General features: G+C 43.3%; 1 protein-coding gene across 2 annotated transcripts in view; it reads left to right on the top strand.

Annotated features, from left to right (window-relative positions):
• Positions 1-21,896, top strand: part of LOC119652947 (G-protein-signaling modulator 2) — a 28,085-nt gene extending 6,189 nt beyond the window's left edge. Inside the window, exons 3-13 of one of the 2 annotated variants that reach the window (XM_038057349.1) lie at positions 2,960-3,093; positions 3,159-3,428; positions 3,501-3,621; positions 3,680-3,798; positions 3,859-4,123; positions 4,183-4,320; positions 14,543-14,686; positions 14,763-14,836; positions 20,364-20,535; positions 20,658-20,837; positions 21,127-21,896. In XM_038057349.1, the coding sequence (XP_037913277.1) occupies positions 2,960-3,093; positions 3,159-3,428; positions 3,501-3,621; positions 3,680-3,798; positions 3,859-4,123; positions 4,183-4,320; positions 14,543-14,686; positions 14,763-14,836; positions 20,364-20,535; positions 20,658-20,837; positions 21,127-21,210 (1,701 nt within the window). In that variant the 3' untranslated portion in view covers positions 21,211-21,896. Of the gene's footprint in view, positions 1-2,959; positions 3,094-3,158; positions 3,429-3,500; positions 3,622-3,679; positions 3,799-3,858; positions 4,124-4,182; positions 4,393-14,542; positions 14,687-14,762; positions 14,837-20,363; positions 20,536-20,657; positions 20,838-21,126 lie in introns of both variants that reach the window. The other variant, XM_038057341.1, reaches the window with a different exon arrangement.
• The last annotated feature ends 2,716 nt before the right edge of the window (positions 21,897-24,612 follow it).

Raw genomic sequence — 24,612 nt, 5'->3', positions numbered from 1 at the left:
GAAAAGGAATTCAAACTACATTCTCTAGTCGGTGATTATAATTACCGGCACACCAAAGCATGGAATCCATTCTCGGCAGAGGGCCTCTGCACAAGATTGTGCAGTAATTTATTTCAGAGGTATTGCCACCTATCGATGATTGTGAGGCAATACCTAAAACCGTACCTTCTCGCAAAGGGCCAATTATGTCGAGGTGGATTGTGTGGAAACGCTTCGTGGATCCGAAGGAACACTCCTACCACTTTCCTCGCATATTTTGTAGTTTTGCACTTCTAACATGCGTTGTCTGGTCCAAGTATTAATGTCCTTGTTCATGGACGACCACAAATACTTTGCGGTGACTAATCGATTTGTTGTCCGAATGCCTGGGTGTGCCAGATGGTGAATCGCTTGAAATACTTCCTTTCGGGAAATGGCTGGAATATATAGCCTTGGTCGCTTGTCTGAGGTGTCGCAGTATATACTTTATATTGAGCCAGCTGTTGCTTGGTGGTCCCAAATGCCTGGGAAGCCCCTGGGAACTATACAATCAGACGGGAGTCTTCGGTTTCTGGCCCAGACAAGAAGGTATTAAGGATCGATTGATGGTGGGCGACCTTGTGCAAGAAACGACGATAGAAGTTTAACATGACCAAGGACCTTCTGATGATGTTAACAGTTTTTGGAAGTGGGAACCTCGAAATCGCTTGCACCTTGACTGGGTCCGATTGGATGCTTTCAGGAGTAATCAGATGGCGAGGATTCTCACCTGTGATTGTAGAAATTTGCACTTTTCAACGCTGAGTACTAGACCGGTCTCAAGGAGATGTTGAAAAATGCACTCGAAGTGCTCTAAATGCTCGGACTCAGAAGAAAACGCGACCAGAACATCATCCAAATATACGAAACAGATGTTGAGGTTCCGCAGCACAGAGTGGATGAATCTTTGAATGATTTGCGCCGCGTTGCACAGTCCAAAAGTCATCCTAGTGAACTCGAAATGTCTTTGGGAGCTCCAGGGATCTGATGGTATGCCTTGACTAAGTCCACGAACGAGAAAATACGGTAGTTTGCAATAGAGTGCGCAACATCGTGGATGAGTCTGTAGTCGCCACAAGGTCTTAATTCGCCGTTGAATTTAGGGATCATGTGGAGTGGTGAAGAACAACAACTGTCTGAAGGTCTGCAAATAGCCTGCTTAAGAAGTTCTTCGAACTCTTTCCGCGGAATTGCGAGCTTCTGCGGTGGTAACGGACGCACTTTAGAGAATGGGGAACCAGTAGTGTTGATGTAGTGCTGAATATCATGCTTAACGGTCTCAGGGAGACTACACTCGGTAGTGATGTTGCGGTATTTATGAAGAAGTGAGCGAATTTATGCGTTGACAACCTGTTCAAAAACGATGGAAAGGGTGCGAGTGAGTTGAGCAAGATTAGATTTTTCGTGATGATTGTGGTGTCAACGAGGGACCTATTATGTATACCCACTAGCAAACCATAGCGGCACAGGAAATCCGCGCCTAAGATGGGTATACTGTTGCCCGCGATTATGAAGCGCCTACCTGCTTGTAGTCATACGTGTGGATCGATGAAGAATTTGCTGCCCCGAGTTTGAACGATTGTGGTGTTAACTTATGATGCTGGAACTTCAGCGCCTGCATCGGCCAGCTAATTGTGCCGGCTCAAGGGGTCGTAGATTGTGAGGCATGGTGGTGCTGCATTTCGGGTAGCAATCGTTAGAGCTCCTGGCAAGTTTGATTCGTTTGGTGAGAAATTGAAAGGAGAAATTGCATGCCCTTGTACCGGCAAAGCACTGACGGCCTCTGCCAACTCAGAGACGGTGGCTGTTAATGCTTCCAACATCTGGTATTTGAAATAATAACTTGTTGTTTCTTTTTCGTTGGTGTGAATATTTATTCGCAAAAAAAGCCGGAAAGGCTGGTTCGACGATTAATGTAAGCTAGCAATGGAACGGAAGAATGCTACATACCGATTAATGTTGCAACATACGTGATCTTGGGGCGACCCACTGGTCGGCCAACTTGGGAGTGTGGATTCTGCTGTATGGCATAGCCTCCAATGCAATTGTCGTCCCCTCCTTAATGTGTGACCTATCCACTGTCACTTCCGCATTTCGATCACAGTTCGTACGAGTGCCAGGCCTGCACGCCGATCAAGTTCTTCGATAAAAATAAACAGGTCATTGTCCTCTGATGATATGATGCAGATAGGTACTAATGAAGGCGTGTAACACTTCGAGTGTCACAACAAAGCTTATCTCGAGCAAATTGTTCAAAAGTAGATATCTCGCCTGGTGAAACACGGTCCTCGACTCAATCTGAATAAAACAGAATTTTTGATTAAGGACTCCAATGGAAAGAGCACTCTCGCTAAATGTGGCATCAACATGACGAAAACCGAATATCAATACTATCAGCCAACGGTGAACTGCGCTATGAAATTACTTCGTGCATCAAGGCAACTTGGATGACGGGGGTACCGCAACTGGCATTCTTCGTGGCCGACGCATTAACGAACGTCTTAAATTCAAAATCAAAATATAGTTCTAAGTGTTGGCCGATTATAAAAAGCAATGAACCGCGCCTACAGTTAATGGAGGCACTTTGAACCAGTGGCATAACACGCCATAATCACACCCGAAATAAGAACATACGAGATCGATATGGGATTGCACTCATCATGGAAAAAGTGTGATTGTATGTTCAAAATTTGCCTGAGCATCGATTTGGATGGGAAATGGCCAGAAGGCCAATCGAAACGGAGAGCTTGAGAGCCTCTAGGTTTCGAATCCATGCCGCAATCTCGATGTGAAACAGACCTTAACACACCAGTTCTTCAGAATAGTTACAAAATTGAAAATATAATACAATTTAAATGTGGAATTCACTCTGCAAATACTACTTAATATTTCTGTTTCTTCTAGAGTCAAATATATTTAATCAAATTTACGATCTTTACAGGCAGCCATTCAAGCCGGAACCGATGATCTTAGAACACTCAGTGCCATTTATAGTCAACTCGGAAACGCTTACTTCTACTTAGGGGACTATTCAAAAGCTATGCATTATCACAAATTGGATCTGACTCTCGCCAGGTTTGTTCCACTTCATATAACGTCACGTTTTTCCTCTATCCTTATACGCAATTTTCGATAAACAGGTCAATGAATGACAAACTCGGCGAGGCAAAATCATCGGGCAACTTGGGCAACACATTCAAAGTGATGGGCCGATTCGATGAGGCTGCCATCTGTTGTGATCGTCATTTGACTTTAGCTAGACAATTGGGCGACCGCTTGTCTGAAGGTCGAGCTCTCTACAATTTAGGTAATGTCTATCATGCAAAAGGAAAACATATGGGACAAAAAGACCCCGGAGACTTCTCAGAAGAAGTAAAGGAGGCACTTACAAAAGCTGTTGAATTTTATCAGTAAGTTTTGAAGTCAATTGGATTTTTTGAAGTAGCGAAAATGAGATCCCTCCCTTCTCTCTTAAATTTTAGACAAAACTTGAAACTAATGAGGGAACTTGGTGATCGTGGAGCTCAAGGAAGGGCTTGCGGGAATTTAGGAAACACTTATTATCTACTCGGTGATTTTGAGGCTGCCATTGAACATCATCAGGTATTTATTTATTCACTGGTTTCATTCAAACGTTTTATTGAATGTCCTATAATAATAGGAACGTCTGCGAATCGCTAAAGAATTTGGAGACAAAGCAGCTGAGCGCAGAGCAAATAGCAACCTGGGTAATTCGCACATATTTTTGGGTCAGTTCGAGGAAGCAGCCGATCACTACAAGTAAGGCATAAACTTTTAAAACATTCAACAGGTACGACTTAGTTTATTTAACAATTCTAGACGAACATTATCACTTGCGATCGAGCTCGGCGAACAAGCGGTTGAAGCACAAGCATGCTACAGCCTGGGAAATACGTATACTCTCCTCCGCGACTTCCAGACAGCTATCGATTATCATTACAGGCATCTGGCCATCGCACAAGAGCTTGGTGACCGAGTAGGTGAAGCAAGAGCTTGTTGGAGTTTAGGAAATGCTCATTCGGCTATCGATGATCATGAGAAGGCACTGCATTTTGCAGAAATGCATTATTCTTTAGCCAAGGAAGTAAGTCCTTAACAATTCTAGTATACAACCCAGCGGTTTACTAATGGAATCTATTTCAGCTTAATGATACTGTTGGAATATCTACTGCCAAAGTGAATATTATCGATTTAAGAAAACATTTGGGACTTCCAGATTTTGTTGACGACGCGGATACATCGTCGGAGGCACCATCATCAACTGGATCGGAAAATACTCAAGTAAATTCTCTGTCTAATTCTAGAGTTGTTCGAGTTCGTCGTCAAAGCATGGAACAGTTGGATTTGATTAAGGTTTTTGTTTTGTTTATATATTTTTTGCATAGATTTAGTTTTTGTTGTTTTCAGTTTAGTTTAAATTGGATTTTGATTAGTTTTTTTTTTTGGGAGGAGTTTGAAATTGATTAGTATCCTTTTTAAGGTTTTGCGTAAAACAAGACCTTATCAACATCGGTCTGCTGTCTGTCCACTTCTTTACAGAGATGGAAAGCATCGAAAGCCCCAGTGTAGGGCTTTGACTCCCTAAAACCACCTTCCCTCACCCGCTATGCCCCATGGAACTGTCTAGACATTACATTGTAGGGCGGGTTAAAGCTCTAGCGGCTTACTTCTACGATGAGAATTGGTCCTTCCCGGCAGCTTTTTCGTAAACGTTCTAACCTTCGAAGATCCTCCTGAATACAACTTATGGTGCCACTCACTGCATTCCACGCTTCTTGGGGTTCGAGCGTTTACGAAACTGAAGCTGTTTGCTCTTACTAGCAAATCTTAGGCACACAACGAGTATGGGCTCTGAGTAGGATTGGTCACCATGCGCTTTCCGTTTGTATAATCTTCGCATCTTATCAGCCAAAATATTAATGGGTACCACTCCCGCGACTACGACAGTAGCTTGGTCTGACCTTGTTCGGTATCCGCTAGTAATTCTTAACGCACTCAGACGATATAGTGATGATAACTTCCTCCTATTCGCCTGAACATTAAGGGCCTTTCTCCAAACAGTAAAATGCTGCTGAAATGTTCCTTGAAGGTCAACCGATGATCCAGTATAATAGCGAGGTAGACATTCTTTCAGCTTGTGACTCCTGACTGACTAGTACAGCCTCAGTCTTTTGTGCCGCCAACTCTAATCCATGTGATACCAACCAATTCTTGATCAGCCGGACCGATGTCTCACATATCCAGACAACATCCTCAATCCTCAGTAAACGAATGGGATGATATGACAATAGTCACCACGTTTGATATTCCCTACTCAAGAGGACTTCATATAGGAGGAATAAATAAAGTGTCTTCGGGGCACGAAATGACATTGCCCTTAGTGAACTGGCCCGTGTCCCCTGCGGTTCATGTAGATGGTTTTCTTGTGCTTTTTCCACTTGGGGACCAGATGTCCTTCGAGCGATTCAAGAAGGAGGTGAAGATTGTAAGTCGCCCAATACGATCGGGTCCTGAGGCAGTCAGCAATGCTGTGATTGAGGGTACTCCAGCAGTGATTGACAGGTTGACATCCATCGAAAGGGTGTATGTAAAGTGGTTTAGTTACAGGGTCAGGTCGCATGACTTGCCTCTTGCGTGTTCTAGGTGTCTTGGTTTTGATCTGCTGACTGCGGTGCGAAGGACCACGTCTGCGTCCGTTGCTCGCAGAGTGGTCATATGGTCTCCTCTTGCAGTAACGAGGTTCACTGCCGGAACTGTGCGTTCCGGGGACTTCTGGCCGGGCATATGCTCCGGTCGATGCCTTGCCCGATTTACGCCGCAAGGGTGGCTCGAGCCAACGCCCGCCATTGAGCGCCATGTCGCTCACACTGCTGCAGTTGAACTACATCAGAGCGGCGTGAGTATAACATTAGCATAGCCATGTTACAGGGGTCCTGAGCAGTTAATGGCTGCGTCAAAGGCTTGCTTGGAGACATGTGGGTGTAATTGCTAGGGGGTCGGCCAAGGCCGCCGTCGTCATTAATGATACGCGTCTAGATTGCGTCTGTGTTGAGAGTCTCACTAATGAGTGGGACGTATGTGTCTCAATGTGTCCACCCACTGACGACCTGAAGCAGTATATCGCGTACCTGGATGAGGTTCAACACCAACACCATTCATCCTAGGCATGGACGCGAATCCGGCTTCCCTTATGTGGCATAGCAAGATTGCTCAGCGCACGTGCTGTACGTAGGGGAGAGGTTTTGTCCGAAGTGTTGTTAAAGCACGATTTGTTTTGTTCAAATATCCCGTCAAATATTCGACTTTTGAGAGCTCCAGAGGCGTAAGTGTCATTGATATAACGTGTGTAAATGTAGCAGCAAAAGCGTTTGTCCAGTCATGGAGATTGTTGGATGGATGTAATGTGAGTGACCACACTCCTATTGAGGTCGTGGTGGTCAATAGGGGTGTGAATGTGAGTGTTGATCCCCCATTTATGCCGACGCGTTCAAATACGCGTGAGTATAATTGGGGTGAATATGTTGCTCGGATGGAGGAGTTAGCCGGCCGCTCTCCCGTCTCTGAGTTTGTCCTCTTGTCTATGGATGAAAAGATTGAGCTGTTGAATGAGTGGATGAGTGTAGCGTCAATGATGGAATGCTTACGAAGCCCGAACGAAGGGCTCGTCCGTCCTGATGTTGATGTTAACCAACTTAGGCTCGCCTATAGGCAAGGTGTCTTGTCTTATAAAGATCTGTTGAGGCAGTCTAAGGAAGAAGACTGGAGGCGATTTGTTGGTGAGCGTTGTGATGAACCTTGGGGTAGGATCTACCGGATATGCGGAGGGCAACGTAGTCACGACACAGCCGGCATCAAGGTGAACGGTGAATCTGTGCTGACTTGGTATGACAGTGTTTGCGCTTTGCTGGGTGAACTATTTCCGAGATCCGAGCCTTCGGTGTCTCCTAACGGTCGCACTGAAGGAGGGGAGGAAATTCCTTCCCTGAGGTGTTGTGAGATCGAGGAGAGCACGGCGTGTCTCAGAGTCACCTGGCTGGGATGGGATGACTGGCAAGATTTGCAAAGCCATCCCATCTCATATCCAGTGTTTGTTTGAGTGTCGCTTTCGGGAGGGGTATTTCCCTGCATTCTGGAAGACTGCCAGGGTGGTTGTGCTCCTGAGTCACCAGAGAAGGATAAGTGTAATCCTCAGTCGTACAGCGCGATATCTCTCCTCCCGGTCCTTGACAAGGTCCTGGAGAGCATTATGGCCCAGCGACTGGGGGTGAAAACATCTCATCTGGTGTCTGACAGACAGTATGGCTTCCGTACTGGTAGATCCACTGACGACGCGTTAATGTATGTGAAGAACTTTGTTGTCAGTTGTCATAGCAAGTGCGTCCTTGGAATCTTTGTAGATTTCAAAGGCGCATTTGATTACCTAAGTTGGTCGTCTGTGTTGTCAAAGCTTTGTGAGTTTGACTGCTAGGAATTAGCTCTTGGAAGAGCTACTTCAATGATGGAAAAGCATTCGTCTAAGGTGTCAACGAGCCTGTTGTGGTGAACGTGGAGCGTGGCTGCCCACAGAAATGTATAGCACGTTCATTTATATGGAACCTGATGATGGACGAACTGTTGGGTGAGCTTTCGAACGTTGCTGAATGTATTGCCTACGCGGATGATCTCCTCATTCTGAGTACATGCGCATCGTTAACGCGTGGTTTCTTAAAGTTCGTGTCGCGGTCTCATTTGAAAAAACCGTCGCAATGATGTTGAAAGGCTACCTACGTTGTCCGCTCTTGGTTAAACTCAATGGAGTTTCATTGAAATACAGGCAGTGACATACTTGGGAGTCACGATCGCGGAACATATGTCCTTGAATCCGCACCTGCGCGGGCTCAAGCCACGCTTGACTAAATTGGTGTGTATGTTGAGGCGTGTGATGAGGTGTGAATGGGGTCTAAGCAGGAGAGCTGCTAGATCCATTTATGTGGGACTCTTCCTTGCATGTTGTACGCACGGATCCCCTATGTTGTATGATTTTACGATGACGATGCAGGGCAGGAAACTGTTCTAGCTTCTTATCATGTTTTCCTGTATATCGTACGGTCTCGACCAACGCCATGCAGGTCTTGTTGGGTGTTAGTCCGGCGTGCCACGGCCTACAGGACCAGGAAGGGCGTACTCTTGCTGCAAACCGATTTAGTAACTGTAGATCAGGTGAAGGGTCTAGGACCGCTTGCGGTCAAAAGGGTGTTAGATATGAATGTAACATCTAAGTGGCAGCTTAGATGGAACGAATGTGGGAAAGGTCGGGTCACGTATAAGTGGGTCAGATATGTGTCTGCCAGAGGAAATTCCGTCGTGGACTTCGGGCTTGAGGTGGACTTCCGCCTGATCGGGTACCTTGAATGAGTTTCTCTTCTCGCGGAACCTTGTCTTCAGTCAGGGTTGTGTTCTGTGTGGGACAGACTCAGAGGGCTGGTTCCATGTCCTCTGAGTCTGTCCGGCGTACTATGGCATTCGCAATCTAGACGACATGAGCGTTCACGTGGTGAACGGTATCTTTGATTTTACCCAGTGCTTTGCTAGCAGTGAGACACTTCAATGCGCTAATGTATTCACGAGTGTTGCCTTCCAACGAAGAAGGCAGTTTTTCGACGCTGCTTCGCCTGCAGTATGATGGATGAATGGTCATAGTGACCGTGGTGGACAGCCACCAGTCTTGTGTTTTGTGTTAGTGTTGTCTTGTGACGTCTTTCGTGTTGTACGCAGAGCGGTTGTTGATTGGTGAAAAGGTTTCGATGGGGTTCTCCGCAATGCTGTCCCCACGTACTCGAGGAAGGCGATGAGACCCGAGTCTGCAAGAGACTCATCTGAAGTGGCTTTTGCCACGAAGCTTCACCGGAGGTTATCTGGTACCATGAGAACCGGGACGGCCCTCTGAGAGCATATGCTCCAAGAGAATTCCTAGACGATGTGCTCTCGGCCCTTTTATTTGCGGTTGGCCCCTTTGTGGAAGTTCATGGTAGTTGCGCGGAATGTTTCTCGCGCACATACCGAAGACGGTCGATGATGCGCAATGATGTTTTTCTACCATAAAATTCCTACCAATGCGGTGGCAGCCATTTAATCTTCTTAATAATAATCGTCGGCGCAACAATCCAATTGGATCAGGGCCTTGAGGTGTGTTAGAGCACTTCATTCAAGACCATTACGATACACGACAGGATAGTCTCTAGGAGGCAATGTGGTTAGTATTGTGCTCGCCCGAGATTATTACGTTGATTTATCTCAAGTACCCATTCACAGATAAGTCGAATGGTATCCGACGTCAAATCACGATACAAATTCCACTGCCACCAGTAATATTTTAACCGTGACCTCTCTACGACAGCCTTGTGCTCTAATCACTCAACTATCCAGACGCTTAGTCTTCTTGACCCTACCATTTCGTAGGCAATGGTAAGCTCATCCTCTGTTATACTTAGGATATCCTTGGGGGATGCTCTCTTTCGGTCGCAATAGTGCATTTATTTTGCTGTGGAAACAGAGGATTCTTTGTAATAAAACTGGGCACTTGATTTGCGGGGTCAGTTCGTTCCGATTAGTTTTGTACCTCGCCTTTCTTTGTAAATTTTCTTCCTTATCATTCGCGAGTTGGTAATTTCTCGTTCGGTACAAAGTTGTCCAATTTCGTCATTCTAACACGGTTTCGATAATCTGTGGGCGTTATTTCTGCCCCTTAGCATAGAGGCATCACAGACCGATATCACGTTTCTGACAATTTGCTCAGTTTTTTTTCTCTCACTGTGTGGAACTTTCTTAAATGTCTCAGTAAACACTTCTGCGTCAAACATCTTTGAACTCTAATATTTCGTCCGCCATGACTTTATGTCTCTCGGATGCCCTATTTCCCTGCTCTCCAATACACTGGGTACTATAGCTTCATGATTGCTATGGGTGTAGTGTGTTCACCAATTCGCCAGATAATTTCTACAGGAAACAACTACAACTGAACCCATCCTCTCTTTACGGAAGGTATTTCCGATATTCGCAAGCACAATGTCCAGCGAAGAGATGGTTTCGAGCAATACGAGCCCTTTGCTGCTAGAAATCTGCGCTAAAGGCTCCCTCAAAAGCAACGGGGGATCGTACACTTACGTCCAACGCTAGTTGATGTAACATTTGCTCATATTCCACACTTGTTGCGTTTGGCGGAAGTAGCAATTATAGGCGTTAGACGCGTTAATTTTAGTTCCTGCAAACTCATTACCAGATGTTTCGGTTATTTCTTCGAATGGGTACCGTCCTCTCCTCCGCACCCTTCAATACTCTTTCCTACGATTAGTGCCTCACGCTGGGAGTGCGAGTTCTCTCTTTACAAGCGACAGCCTGCTTTCTTTCCCTCACCTTTTTTGAGGTATATAGACCTCAGTTCTGATCATGGAGAGCGATTAGAATAATTAAGGCTATCACCACTGCTGCTGACTCCGAGGCGGTACGATAGCTGGACGCAACTCGCAAAGTTCCTTTCCTGTCGAATCAAAGATAAATCCTTGAGCCGCCCGATGTAACACTTATTCTGCACTATCCTTCCCAGGTCTCGTAGAACAGGGAGCGGTCTTTCAAATAAGCCCTAAATATCTGCAAAAGGTAGCCTGAAATATGGAAACAATTTTCCAATGTCTTGAACATATCGCACCAGCTCGCAGAATAGAAGGCGTTGATGTACTACCTCACAAGGAACACCACTAGTCTAAATTGGCAACTATGCTTTTCAGCAAATCTTATTGCTTCGATCACATCCCCAATCGCATAAATTGTACATCCCAACTCTTAAATTATATTGTTTTGGTGGGAAGTTTCCTGCAGCACGTACTGTATCTGTCAGTCTTGGTTTAATGAGCTTCTCAAAGAGTTTCCCCGTTATGTCCAATATACTAGGGGTGCGTTGATGACGGTTCAAGGTCGCCTTTCAGTCTGAGGGAAAAACAAACATCCGTTCCTGATGCTCTTTTGTCATTCATAGGTAAGATCGCCTCTTCCACTCCCTTTACAGTGAAGTATGGACATTCCTTAGTATTTCCCCTATTATCGACAGCGTCAGCTCGTGTGGGGTCGAGTTTTTGGTAGCCAACTTATAGCCGAGGTCCCATAAGTTCCTGTTAACCGATTAGCTCTAGTCAACAGCGTACTTTTTGCTTCCTGATTTCGTGATGGAGTTCCTTTTTCGCTTTTTTGTATTCTGTAGATGTAAAGTTTATCTCATCTTTCCTCTGGAACCCCGTGCAACCCGTTAAAGCCTGAGGCAGTTCCTTTGTGTATTTACAATTTCATGCATCTACCAGTAAACAGGCGATTCTCCTTTTGGGGGTAGATGCATCACGAGCTGTGGAGATAAGGCTCATTGTTGGGTTAATAACGATTCAGTCGCATTTTCTCTTTCCGCGTCCATGTGTTCCGGCCGGTTTATCCTTTTAAATGAGCCTCGGCAAATTTCAATTTCCCCAATGTTCTACGCGATTGGTATTTGCGGGCGTCATTGGGAGGAGCCGTTTTTCATTTTAAAACAAATTTACTGTTGATCACTGGCTTTGAAATCTTTCAATGCTCTCTATCGGTGCACCATTGACACTAAGGAATAGTGCCCTTGCAAACAACGCGTCGTATTGTTGGAGTGCTACCGATGTTTACGACAATAAATCCTGTCCTGTACCCCAAGAATCTATTTGAACCATACCCCCTTGGAAAACTGTCTTCAGCTAGAATTCTCCCTTCATTGTTTTGCATCTCGTCCTGTAAAGTACGAGTCTATTCTGAAAAACGAACATCGATTTGTCCGGTATAATTTAAACACTGAAAAAGTCACTTCGGCGACGAACCTAAATGAAACCATCACCTCGGTCGCGGTTGACCGCAATTCTCGCCCAAATGGCAGCAGGTATATCGGAATACGACGATGTTAAACTTCTATCACGGTATTCCTCGCTGGAGATCAATAGGTCAGCTCTTCTTTCTTCCGCCATCTGCCCCATCAGGTCGTGAGCAGTTGCACTGCTATGTATGTTCGCTTGCAGGATGTGGATCATGGTGCTTGACTTTTCACTTTTTGCTTCACTTCTTTGAAAACCTGATACTGCCCAGAATCAACGACATGAACCACGTCTTCTTTTTGCAGGTATCGGTCTGCATATTGCGCCCGGGTTCCCGCACTTGTAACACAAAGTGCTTCCATTCTGGCCATTCCAACCCCTACGTACCCATCTGCTCAGCACTCACCTATCCTTCGCTTTATCTTGCAAATGATCTAAGTGACCTTTATTTTCCCGCAATGGCTCGCTGTCTTCTCAGGGACTATCTTCCAACTTGAGGTTGCTCATGGCTGAGTAATCCCTTTTTATCGCTTCCTCCATCTCTTCTTTGTTCGCGAGACAGTCCAAATTCCTTATTTGGAGGGTGCACATGAGTTCTGAGATGGAAACCACTGTTTGTTGCGCAAAAGAGACCTAGACGGTTCGTCCTGCTGTTGTAACCTGAGAGGCCGTCCAATCACGAATAACTGAATTCGCCTTCATACTGTATTATGGCAGGGCAGAATAAAATCGCCAGCCCGGAAATATTATTTGTTCAATTGTTTAGCGAAGTACTGTGACATTCTCCCCAAGTAAGTTCTTCACTTGGTTATTAAAGCCGTCAGTTTTGCCCAAGCTGGATTTTTTTTTTCAAACATGCGATCGCCTTTCTGGGTCCTTCGAATTTGCTGACGTTCTCGCCTAGATCTTTTAGGTTGGGGTCAGCTTTGACTTTTTCTAATATCTCCGCGAACGACAGATTGCCTTTGCCGGACATAACAATTGTCTCGGGGCGAATTCGCCCCCTCGATTTCTTCTTCGCCTTTTTGTAAATGATCTTGGTCTATCTACTATTTTCGGTTCCCTTATAGGTTTCGTTTCGGTTTCCGATAATCGCACTAAGTGCTTAGGCCTCATCCTTTCCGTACTTTTAATTTCATTCTTCGAAACTATTAGTGAGCCTTTTTTCCTCTTAGGCGCCTGCTGATTCCCCAGAAGATCACCATCTTTCTCTCACACTCTTCCATTTGGTGACAGGTCGATGGCATTACGGTTAGGTCTCTCTTAGGTCGCCTGTGATACTTGGACGGTCGGTTTCAGGTTTTACTTGGGTGTTCTATTCTCCTCCTGCGATTATAAAGGGCACTAATGGCTTTCAGCACGTTGTTCTTGTCCTTGATAATCTCGGACAGTTTAACTACTTTTGCTCCAAACTGCATGAAGGGTAATTCCTCCATGTCAGGGCTTTGTTCTCGTTGGGTCCTGATCCGATCACCCTTTTTAAACACTCCGTCACATTAAGGGTCATCCTTAGTATTTAATGTTCTTCCCAGACCTTTTGCCGTGTTGGACATTGGTGGAAATCGAAGAATTGAAGAGTTTTTCCTGAATGGTCCAATCGCTTGCGGTCGTCCTTTTTGGACAGATACGGTGAGTGTCGAAATCGCCTTCGTTGGCCAATGATTTCCTTTCATATGAGATGGCAAGAACAAACCCCGCATAGATGCTGATGAATGTTTCATATTAATCTCGACTTGCTTTTTGCTTTTTCAATCAAAGTCTGCATCACTCCTAACTAGATCTCTATCATTTTTCAAGTAAACACTTTGGCTTAGAAACATTAAGTATGACTTTCTGGCTGACTCTTAACATGACTGTCAGCATTTTCGGCATGTTGACATAGAAAACAGATATTTTAAGATGCTGGTCCCTCTATCTTCAAAAGAATTGTCCCCGCCGTCGACATAAGAATGATAATCACAAAATCTAGTAATTTGATATATGGCCTTTGTGCACTTGTTCAACACTTTCTTATCTCTACAATTATTTATATCGTTGATGATATTTCCATTACTCACATCGAAACGCAATTTTTATTGCAGAATTACAAAAGAGATAAGACGGTCATTTCCTGGAAAATTTGAAGTTAGTGTGGTAACTTTTGTGAGGCGCTCGTCTGTGTGTTGCTGTGAGCTACCGCACTAGCTTCGGACGATATCAGAATAGTTCATTTCAGTACCTTTTTATCGATTGTTTTTTTGTTTACAAACCATTACCTTTCGATGGGAAGCTTAAAGATTTTATTCAAGGTGTTTTTTTGGAAGGAAATTTATTGCATGTTGTGTTAGATATATGTTGTGAGAAGTGTCTCCCTACGATGTGTGCTTTTGTATCGATAGAAACTGTTTGCAATATTACATCATATTAACAGTTGAATTATCCAGTATCAATTGTTTCCACATTTCCATTTATCTTGCGTTTTACTAAGCAAACATAACAAAGATAATAAATATATCTTGCCATTTCGCTTGTCATCCTGTCAATGATTTATCTATAAATCCCCTAATAGATTCGTTTATACAGTTAAGAAAGCTTATCGCTAGTAGATTCAGTTATGATTAATCCTACAACCGTTTATAACTTAATGTGATTTTGTAATAAACACATAGATTACACCTGATGGAAAGCGACAAAATGCTGTTCAACAGGAGGAAGTTAAGCCCAAGCCGGCGAAAATGAATGAAGATGAATTCTTTGAAATGTTGTCTCGATCACAAAGCAAACGTATGGACGATCAGCGTTGTTCAATAAAGGTATGCAAGTGGAAGTGTTTCATCATTCAGAATAAATTAAAATTAATGATATCTCTTAATAATTGGACATTTTCAGATGATCGGAAAGGAAAGCCAAAGGAAACCATTAACACAACAAAATGTAAATGCAAATGTGCCAAAGGATAATGGGTGAGTTTTTAAAAACTTTTGCTTTTAAATTTGTTTTGTTTTTCGTGAGGAAAGAGTGAATTCGTACTTAGATGCCGGTGGACTTACGTGATAAACTCTCCCCACTTTTTCTGTTTTCTCGTGATTGTCTTTAGGTAACCTTATTGGTTAGTCCCTGGATCTACGTTCATTAAAAATGGCCCCCACCGTGGGACCAGACATCGGTTAGGTTTCTCGACAGTAGACCTGTGGAAGATAACCTCTCTCGGCTTCAAAATTTTTGGAATGGAAATGGCATTAGTTTTTCAACTTTGTTCCCAACTAAGGGTTACGTGCACTTGACTTAATTTTTAAGGTTTTTTGTAAAACAAAACCTTTTTAAAATCGATTTACCGTCTATGTGTCTGTCCGGCACATGCATTTTTATCGGAGACGATTATAGCGATTGACGCAAAATTTGGTAGAAAGGTGGGAACTGTGAACGCTCACGTATACAGTGGGTTATATCCTTTTACGTCGAATCTAAGGAGGGGGGGGGGATCCCCATACATGCAAAAGGGGGTTGTAAATTTTTTTTTCATTAAATATAGTCATGTGGGGTATCAAAGGGCCTCGGTTAGTACTTTCCGAAGCTGATCTTAGTTTTGACATTTATTGGAAAGCGGGTAGTTCGGGGGGTCGAAAGTGATCATTTATTCAACGGGGCCATTCTTAGAAACTGCCCAATCGAAAAATCCGAAAAAAATCAAGAGGGTGCCACTATATGGTGGCTGGGCTACAAAATACCTTCCATACCGATATCCCTTCAAATAAAGTTAATAATGGTATATTACTATAATTTTCAGTAATTGGTTGCCGAACCCCCCCCTAAGTTCATCTCAGTGCCACGAAGTTTTGCAACAATATAGGCTATAATATGGAGCTTGGTCCTACCAAGCTTAGTGGAAGTCGCAACTATTACTGACAAAGTTATAATGGGTCAAAGTTGTCACTTCTTTGGAAATTCAATAATTTGGATGTCAATATAACCCGAAAGTGAATATTCTCACAAAATATATGCGTATATTACGTGTTACGTATCAGTGGGACAAATTCACACTCAGATGTCTTCAGTTCCATTTCCCAGTTATAGGGTTTTGTATTGTGTGCCCGATCAGAACATTAGCCTTACACCTCACCGATGTTCCTCCTAAGTCCGTTTTATAATTTAATTAATTTTTTGTTTTAGAGGAGAAATTTTGCCGTTGAATTCGCATCTTTATGCCGAACAAAACCGCTATTTCTTCACCTTCGGATTAACGTTTTTCTTTTATTTTCTTTCGGGGATGCATGCCTTGACAACCACTTCACTTGTCATATTCTTCCGAATCCTTGCATCGCGTCAAAAATTGAAATATTTACAGTTTGCTTGTCGATAATCATCTCAAGTAAAATCAACTGCACGTCGACTGTAGACAATTTCCAAAAACGGCAACTTGCCTCTCATTGCGCAGAGTTGCTTCTTCGGGCAACTTCAAGATTTCGGCACTAACCGGCTTGAATATGCACGATTTCCTTCTTTTATTTTATTAAACTACCAAAATCTTCACGACTTCACGACTTAAGATTTGTTTAACGAATCGAGCTCGTCAGCTCGTTTCCAAGAGACAACACTTTCAAATCCTCATAATGCAACTCGCATTCGCTAGTAAGCCATTTCTCCGATACCAGACACTCCCTCTGTGAAGAACCTTTCGCTCTACATTATAACAAATCTAGGATTCGAATATTTTTCAAACCCATAACAGTCCATATCGTTTGTGGTTAAATTATCCACCGATGTTACCTGAATTCGCATGCCATTGTTTGTTTTAATAGTGAATCCTTCAATCAAGTTTAAATGCAAGATCAATGTTCCCTTTTGACCGGTTATACAATTTTCGCACATTGTTCCTTTGTCTTAGGGACTCTAGATGAGAGAAAGAAAAATGGAGACACAACTGTTGAAAGAAATCCTACTCACTCCACCAAGGCCTTATCTGGGAGAGTGCAGATGGAGAAAAGCCATACGACCCCCGACCTTCTTGAAGAGCAGGAAATGACAACATAGAGAACTTCCCATACATTGTGTGCTTGTTCCTTTCATTGGGAGATTTAGCGACAAAGCTGGTAAACTTCATTAAGTTACGGTCGAGTGCCTCCTTTGAAACCCATACTGTTCCTTCGGACATCTCCGAAGCAAGTCCAAAAGGCAGGGTTTGACATATTTTTCAAAAATTGTAGACAGAGCGAAAGAGGGATATGGGCTTGTAGTTTTCTGCAAATAAGGTATCGCGCTTTTTGTGTCGGGGATGATACGTGTCTCCTTCCAATTGTCTGAAAAGATCCGTTCAGATAAACTTTTGTTGAAAATTATCAAAAAATTGTTTCAAAAAAAATTAAGCATCCCGTCCGAACCGCATCCGCTACTAATATCAAGAATGTCGATTATAAATTCGACAATGATAGGAGGCAGAAGAAGAATGGAAGAGGCATAGGATGGAAAATATCGGGTTTATCGGAAAAGAGGTAGGAAGGCGAGGTAAATGTAAAAACTGATGAGAAGTCTAAGTGTAATTATCCGGTGTTTCCAGCGATTAATTATTTGAAATAATAAAAAAACTTGTTTTTTCTTTTTCGCTGGTGTAGATATTTATTCTTGCAAAGACCGATATTTCGGGAACCACTTGTTCCTTTCATTAACAAGGATTTGTTAGCACTGACCCGTTAGCGAAAAAGAAAAAACAAGTTTTTTCATTATTTCAAATGAGGAGAAGTAATTTTGAAGAAGCTCATCGAATATTATCTTGACTACAAGCGGAGATTTTGATGGACGCTAAATTGTAAGGCAGAGCAGGAATTTTTAACACCATGAGAGTGAGATCCTCCAGGGATCAGTCATCTACCCCTTTCCCTCCACCTTGTTTCTGAAGACTCTCCATAGTCGCGTATGGAGATCCTCATTCTGAGCGATTAGGAGGCCCATAAGACCTTACGTCTCTATTGTCGCGGCTTTTGGGAGAAAAAGTGTCACCATGTGTACTCCTGGCATATCATCCCCAACACATGTTGACAGTTCTGCCCCTTCCCAGCCTGACAATTTAGGAATTATGGTCCTAACCCACTCTGCAGTTTCTTCCGTCGTGCAGTCCACAAGTATAAGATGTGGTCGAAAGCGTATCCCGGTGAACACAAGTTTCGAAGTCCCTCCCTTGGACATCTGCCTGACGACCAGGTTTTCGATGGTTTGCTGCTCCTCGCAAGTGAGAATTTGCTCGGAAAATATTTTGGTAGTATGACCAGTCGAATGCCCTTGACCGCACTAGCATAGCTAATGGATGGCCTCCTGAGTCCTGTCTTCACCCCTGACCTGCCCGGGTTTTCTACCCCTTCGGTCCAGGTTTGAATTTTTTGGGAGCATTCCCTTCATGCGGGGTAATCTCGGCTGCTCTCAGCTTTCTCGGCTCCGGCAGAGATAGCTTAGGTCTATCCTGAGCCTTCTTAAGGACCTCTTCTAGTTTCAGGCCTTTCTTCAGGTAGCGCAGGTACGATTTAGCACCTGCGCCACTGAGACCTGTCTCCTTCCTGACGTCTGATATATTTATCTCAGACATGCTTTTGCTGGTCCCTGCTTTTTGAGCAGTGGTGTTTGTTGGTTGTTGTCCACGCAGTATACCAATGTTAACCTTGGATCCATTCCTTGACGTTCCAGCTTCTCCCTTCTTGGGTGTAATCACTCGGCTCTCAGTATTTTGGAGATGTGGCTCCGCCTGATTAACCAGTTTGTGTGCGGTACAGGGTCCCGTTTTATTGGTTTTAGTTTTTTTTATTTTTATTGCTGATACTCATTTGATTCCCACGAGTATGGGGGTTAGGAGGCCCGCCGTGCCATAGCCCCCCGTAGCACGGCAAGGTCTAACTTACTCACTGAGGCGACCATACCCTGGATTGGGGGAGGTGTTTTTCGACTTCCCAGTCTAGATCGGTAGCGTTTTGTTAATAGTAGGGTCACCTCGTACAGGGTGTTGCTATCGCCAGTCACTAGCGGCCTTGGTAGACATGAGACTTGGCCCCTGAAAAGCCATACATCGCCCTAGAGGAGAGACAGCTCACCCTCAGAGAGAGATAGGTTGCCCTCAGGGAGCTGTGTTCCTTGTCAGTCTATCCTACAGTGCACTGATTGACTCCATTTAACGCGTTGCAATAAATTCTAAAAATTTGGTGGGTATAGAATGCGTAGTTTCAGAGAAAAAATATTTTAGAAAAAAGACGCACACCGGCGCTATATAACTTTTGTTTTTTTATGCCACCCTAAACACTCATGTCAATTGGTCTTGAGGTTGCATCCGATTTTCGACTTTGATCACTGGACTATGACAACAGTTTTTGTATTTAATAGGTAGTTGTGTAATTCGATAGGCCTTGACTTCCAAAAAACCGAAACCAAAAAAAAAACATAAAAAGTAAACTACACAGCACCATGCGCGAAATGTTGGTATTTGAAGCCCATCCTCCATCGGATTCCCCTTAATAACGTAGGGAAACCAGACGCTGGATGCGTCTAGTGTGCAACATTTTGTGTATTTCGTATATAAAAACAATTAAGTGGACATTTGGCCCATTTGTACCCAGCACGTAATGTATATGCATATATTATGTCATAATATTCACTTTCACGTGCTACTGATATTTATAGTCTTAGAATTTGAATTCAATCAACAACTTTGACCTATTACAAGGTTGTAATAGTGCGATTTCCGTCATGCTTGATAAGATCAGGCTTTATTGTACCGCCTATATTTTTGCAAAATTTCATGATTCTTTTCTTCTGTCAGAACGAACTTAAGGGGTGTTTCACAGTCGATTACTAAAAATTATAGCAACATACTATTATTAACTTTATTCGAACAGATATCGGTATGGAGGATATTCCGGAGCCTAGGCAAATTATAGTGGCAACTTCGTGGCTTTTTTTCGATTGAATCCCCAAACGAAATTACCACTTTTTCAGCCCCTGCCCTTCTTTCTTGTACATTAAATGTCTAAACTGAGACTATCCTTAAAAAGTACTAATCGAAATCTTTCATTTGATACCACACAAAACTATATTCGGTGAAAAAAATGGGCACCCTTCTTTTGCAAGTATGGAGACCCCACCCCCTTAAATTCGATGCAGAATGATGTGACTCACTGTATGCATGTGCGATCATATTTCTCACCTTCCCACCTTAAAAATGTTGATAACTTCCCCCACTTTCCCAAACTTATATATAACCGCCTCTCGTTGGACATTTCTATGCAACTGTTCCAAGGAGGGTTTGGAGGGCCTACACAGCCACAATTCTATCGCCACTGTCGTTGTTAGCAAAAGTCAACCGGGATTGAAAGGGATGCTTATTGCTTGCACCGGTCGCTTGGTTTTGTTTTATAAAAAGGGTCCTGGATAACTCATATTTCTATAGAAGCTTAATAGTGCAAAGTTACCATACAACAAGTGTGATTAACTTTTCACCATTTCTTTTTGTTCCAGAAACTATCTATTAGAAATGATTGCCGATGTTCAGTCAAAACGCATGGATGAGCAGCGAGCAATTCTTCCCGGTTTGAAAAATCGTAGCGGAGCCAATAACGTGATCAATACACAACCACGAAACAATGGCGCGCCCGATGATGCATTCCTTGACATGTTAATGCGATGTCAGGTAAGATAAAGTTTATTTCCGATTGAGCAAAAGACATCTACGAATATTAGCCTATTTCGTTTCGTATAAATCGGACTCAGAATCTTTTTATGTATATTTTTTGATTGTTTTCATCTATGCAGGGCTCTCGAATAGAAGAACAAAGATCCGAGCTTCCAAGACCCAATGTAACAATGGACGCTGAAAATAGTGAACCGCGTGCCCGCGGTACCTCAAATATTGGAGCCACTGTGCCCGATGAAGATTTCTTCTCGCTCATAATGCGTGTACAAAGTGGTCGAATGGAGGACCAAAGAGCAACTGTAAGTCAATTAAAGTTAAATCTATTGTTTTGAATGCAATCGTAAATCGAAAGCGAGGAATGAGTTGAGGAGGTTCCACATCAATTATTTGAAGATTTGACGATTTTTTTTATCAGAATGACCTTCTGGCTATCATTTCCAAGCATTTTAGGTTGCTCTAAAAGGCTTATGATGTTGTCTTTAAAGTACGCTATCAAATTACACACAAATTGATGTGGAATGCTCTCGCTTTAGTTTAAATGTTATTCCTAGCACTAAATTTGATTCTTTTCTATTGCAATTTTCACAGATTCCACTCGCTCGAATACAGACAGCAACACATTCCACAAAGAAAAATGATTCAAGTGATACAACGTCCAAAAATCCAAAATAATTAGTTCATTTTCTCATCAACGTTCCATCAACAATAAGAGCATTCTAATCGTAGTGTTTAGCCTAAATGAAATTTATTTTACGTAATTTTTTTAACAGATTTTTTTGTATTGTATCCTAATTTCATAATGCGTTTGTTTTCGTTTGTAACCACCTTACTAAACAACAAAATGAGGAAGAGGAGAACTTACTCGAAACCGAATTATATCTATCTAAATATTACCAAAAAAAAAACTTTACTCTTATCTACACATACGACTCCATTGTGTTCAATATGCAAATTTACAACAAAAATGGAAAAATATGGAAACCCTTTTTGGTCGTATTTTGAAGACTTCATATCTATGTATATTAAAAAGTTGAACATTTAGTACATATTAAATCCAGAGGATAATATTCAATCAATGGTAACTTGCGGGAGGAGAGGAGGCGCATAGAATACTAATAGACGATACTCTCTAATGAAAGGAATTATTAAATTACATTCAAATGAAAATTCTATTTATTATTACTGTTGTACTCAGAAACGCTTAACAGGTTGTAAAGATATTGACAAAAACATTCGAACACAAAACACATAAGAAATCATCGACAAAAAAGAAACCAAACGGGCGCTTTATGAAATATTAATTATATGTAAAAGATGCTAAAATTTCATTCATCTGAAATAAATTTGAAAATAAGAAATGGATTTTTTTTGTAATTCCCGTGACAACAATAACCAACAGACAGGCTCACCAGGCGGAGACACATTTACGCAATTCCTGTGTGTTGCCTTTCCCAATCCCTTCATGCCCCGTCTTACGTTGCTCCTGACGTCCATCATCCTGCTCTCGAGTTCAATGCTCAGATATCCCGACTCTACTCTCTTGTCGCTCGCAAGCCTACCAAGTTCAACTTTTGTAAGGTGAACTTCGAAGGTCTGAACTCAGTCCTGGCGGCAATTAACTGGGCCCCCTTTCTCTCACCATTTACCATACCATTTTATCTGATCTTCTTCCTTGTTACGTTCCCTCCTCTCCTGCTTACGCTCTTACCCCGTCTGGTTCACCACTGAAGTTCACAAAAAACTACGTCAAAACAGACTGCGGAGAAGAAGTTCCTGTCTTCTAGAAACTATGCTGACTTACTTTTTTCAAATCTCTACGTTCCTCGGTCAAATCCTTAATACGTAAGGCCAGAAACGAACATTTGACCAGCGTGGAAGAGTCACTAAAGTGCGGAAACTTGAAATCTTTCTGGTCCCACATTCGCAACTCCCGCTGTGCTGCCCAGCTATCCCTTCCGTCCATTAAATTTTCTGGTTTCTCAGCTAACTCCCCCCAACTTTCTTTTTTTTTTAGCCTTTCTGCCATTCACAAGCGGGGTCGGCTCGTCGTGATCGGTTTCGCCATTTGGCTTTATCGAATGCCTGATCTGGATGCAATCTCGAGGCTTTTAAATCCATCCAGCGTATCAAGCCACCGTTCTTTCGACCGGCCTTTTGATCCTTTACCATCGACTTCGATGTTCAGACCAATCTTGGCAAGTGAATTCTCGTTAGCACGAATTGCGCCACCATACCACCAAAGACGTCTCTCTCGCAGTTTTTCGACGATCGGTGCAACCCCATAACGATCGCGGATATCTTCATTTCGGATGCGATCAAAATGTTTCACGCCACTAATCCAACGCAACATCTTCGTCTCCATTACTGCAAGACGCCGTTCATTGCCTTTTATAGTCGGTCAACACGCAGAACCATAGAGAGCGACAGGACGGACGACATTGCGGTAAATTTTAGATTTGAGACATCCGCTGATACGTCGATCACAAAGAACACCAGTTGTGGAACGCCACTTCATCCAGGTTGCGTTAATGCGTGAAGCCGGATAATGCTGATAGCGTTGATCCGAGATATTTGAATCGCTCAGTTCTGGGCAGATCACTGCCGCTGACAGTGACTGCACCTGTTCCATGAGGATCGGTCGTCAAAAATTCAGTTTTGTTTAGATTCAATCTGAGAGCGTGTTGCATGAGGCGATCGTTCCATTTTTGAATAAGTTGCTCGAGATCATTTTTTCTATCAGATGCTAGGAAAACATCATCTGCATAAAGCAGTGTGTAGGGCGCTGGAAGTTAGATATCCCGTGTGACGGTGTCCATAACAAGAACAGAGAGAAGTGGTGAGAGGGCGCTTCCTTGATGAACATCAACAAAGACACAAAATGGTTTTGATACACTCGCCACACTTCGAACTTTACTTTTCGGATCGTGGTAGAGCAATTGAACTCAACGCACGAGTTCTTCTGGCACTAAGTGTTGTCGTAAAGCATACCAGAAAAGTTCGTGTGGCACACGGTTAAACGGTTTCTCTAGATCCAGAAAAGCAATGCAAAGAGGGCGATCCTTCTCACGGTGTTTCTCCATGAGTAACCACGGAGCGTGTATTGCGTCAGTAGTTCCGCAGTTTTTGACAAATTCGGCTTAATTCACAGTTATTTCAACAATTTCGCGAATACGGTTGTCATGTGATTTACTTTGCCACTACTTTTCCTCAGTCTATGTTCCCCCTCCTTCCTCCGATCCCTCCCGATAGTGGATGTAGCCTGTCCCGCATCGCCTACCATTCCCTTTTTTACCCCTATCCTTGTCGTGTACCTCATTGGCAAACTTAATGCCAATGTCGGACCTGGCTACGATGGTCTTCCAAACCTCTTTTTGCTCAAAACTGGTAAGTCCACCTCTCTTCCCCTATCTCTTATTTTCAACAAAAGTCTCCAAGAGAATCATTTTCCCAGCTTGTGGAAAGATGCTCTCATCATCCCCATACACAAAAAGTGGCGATCGTACGCTTGCCGAGAATTACCGCCCCATTTCCTTCTTCTCCTGCTGTTCCAAAATCCTGCAAAGATATACCGGCGACTGGTTGTCCGCCCACTTTGGTCACGACATGGTGCAAGAGCAACACGGTTCCGTTAAGCGTAAGTCCACTGCCTCCAACCTGCTTGACTTTACAAACTTTGCCGGGAAACGTCTAAATTCACGGCAGGTAGTGCATACTATTTACACTGACTTCGCTAAAGCCTCCGACACTGTAAATCACACGATACTTCTATCCAAACTCTCGTCTCTAAACCTTCCCATACCACTTGTTTTATGGCTTGCCTCTTATCTTTCCAACCGATCCTGCCGCGTCTTTTTTGACGGCTATACCTCCCGCTCCTTTTCCTCGTCCTCTGGCGTCTCACAGGGATCTATTCTGGGTCCTTTGTTATTTTTATTTTTTATCAACTGAGAACTGAGGCTGCAGCTTGCGCATACGTCCTCTTCCTCCAGCCTTCGTGTCCGTATTCCTATGGGAGGGACCAGCTTCATTGCGATTTCTCTCGCTGATTTGATCACCTACCGGCACACCGGTCCT

The sequence above is a fragment of the Hermetia illucens genome, chromosome 1 (assembly GCF_905115235.1).
Source record: "Hermetia illucens chromosome 1, iHerIll2.2.curated.20191125, whole genome shotgun sequence".
Lineage (NCBI taxonomy): Eukaryota > Metazoa > Arthropoda > Insecta > Diptera > Stratiomyidae > Hermetia > Hermetia illucens.
Note: the sequence above shows the minus strand (reverse complement) of the source record. Positions and strands in the feature narration are given on the sequence as shown.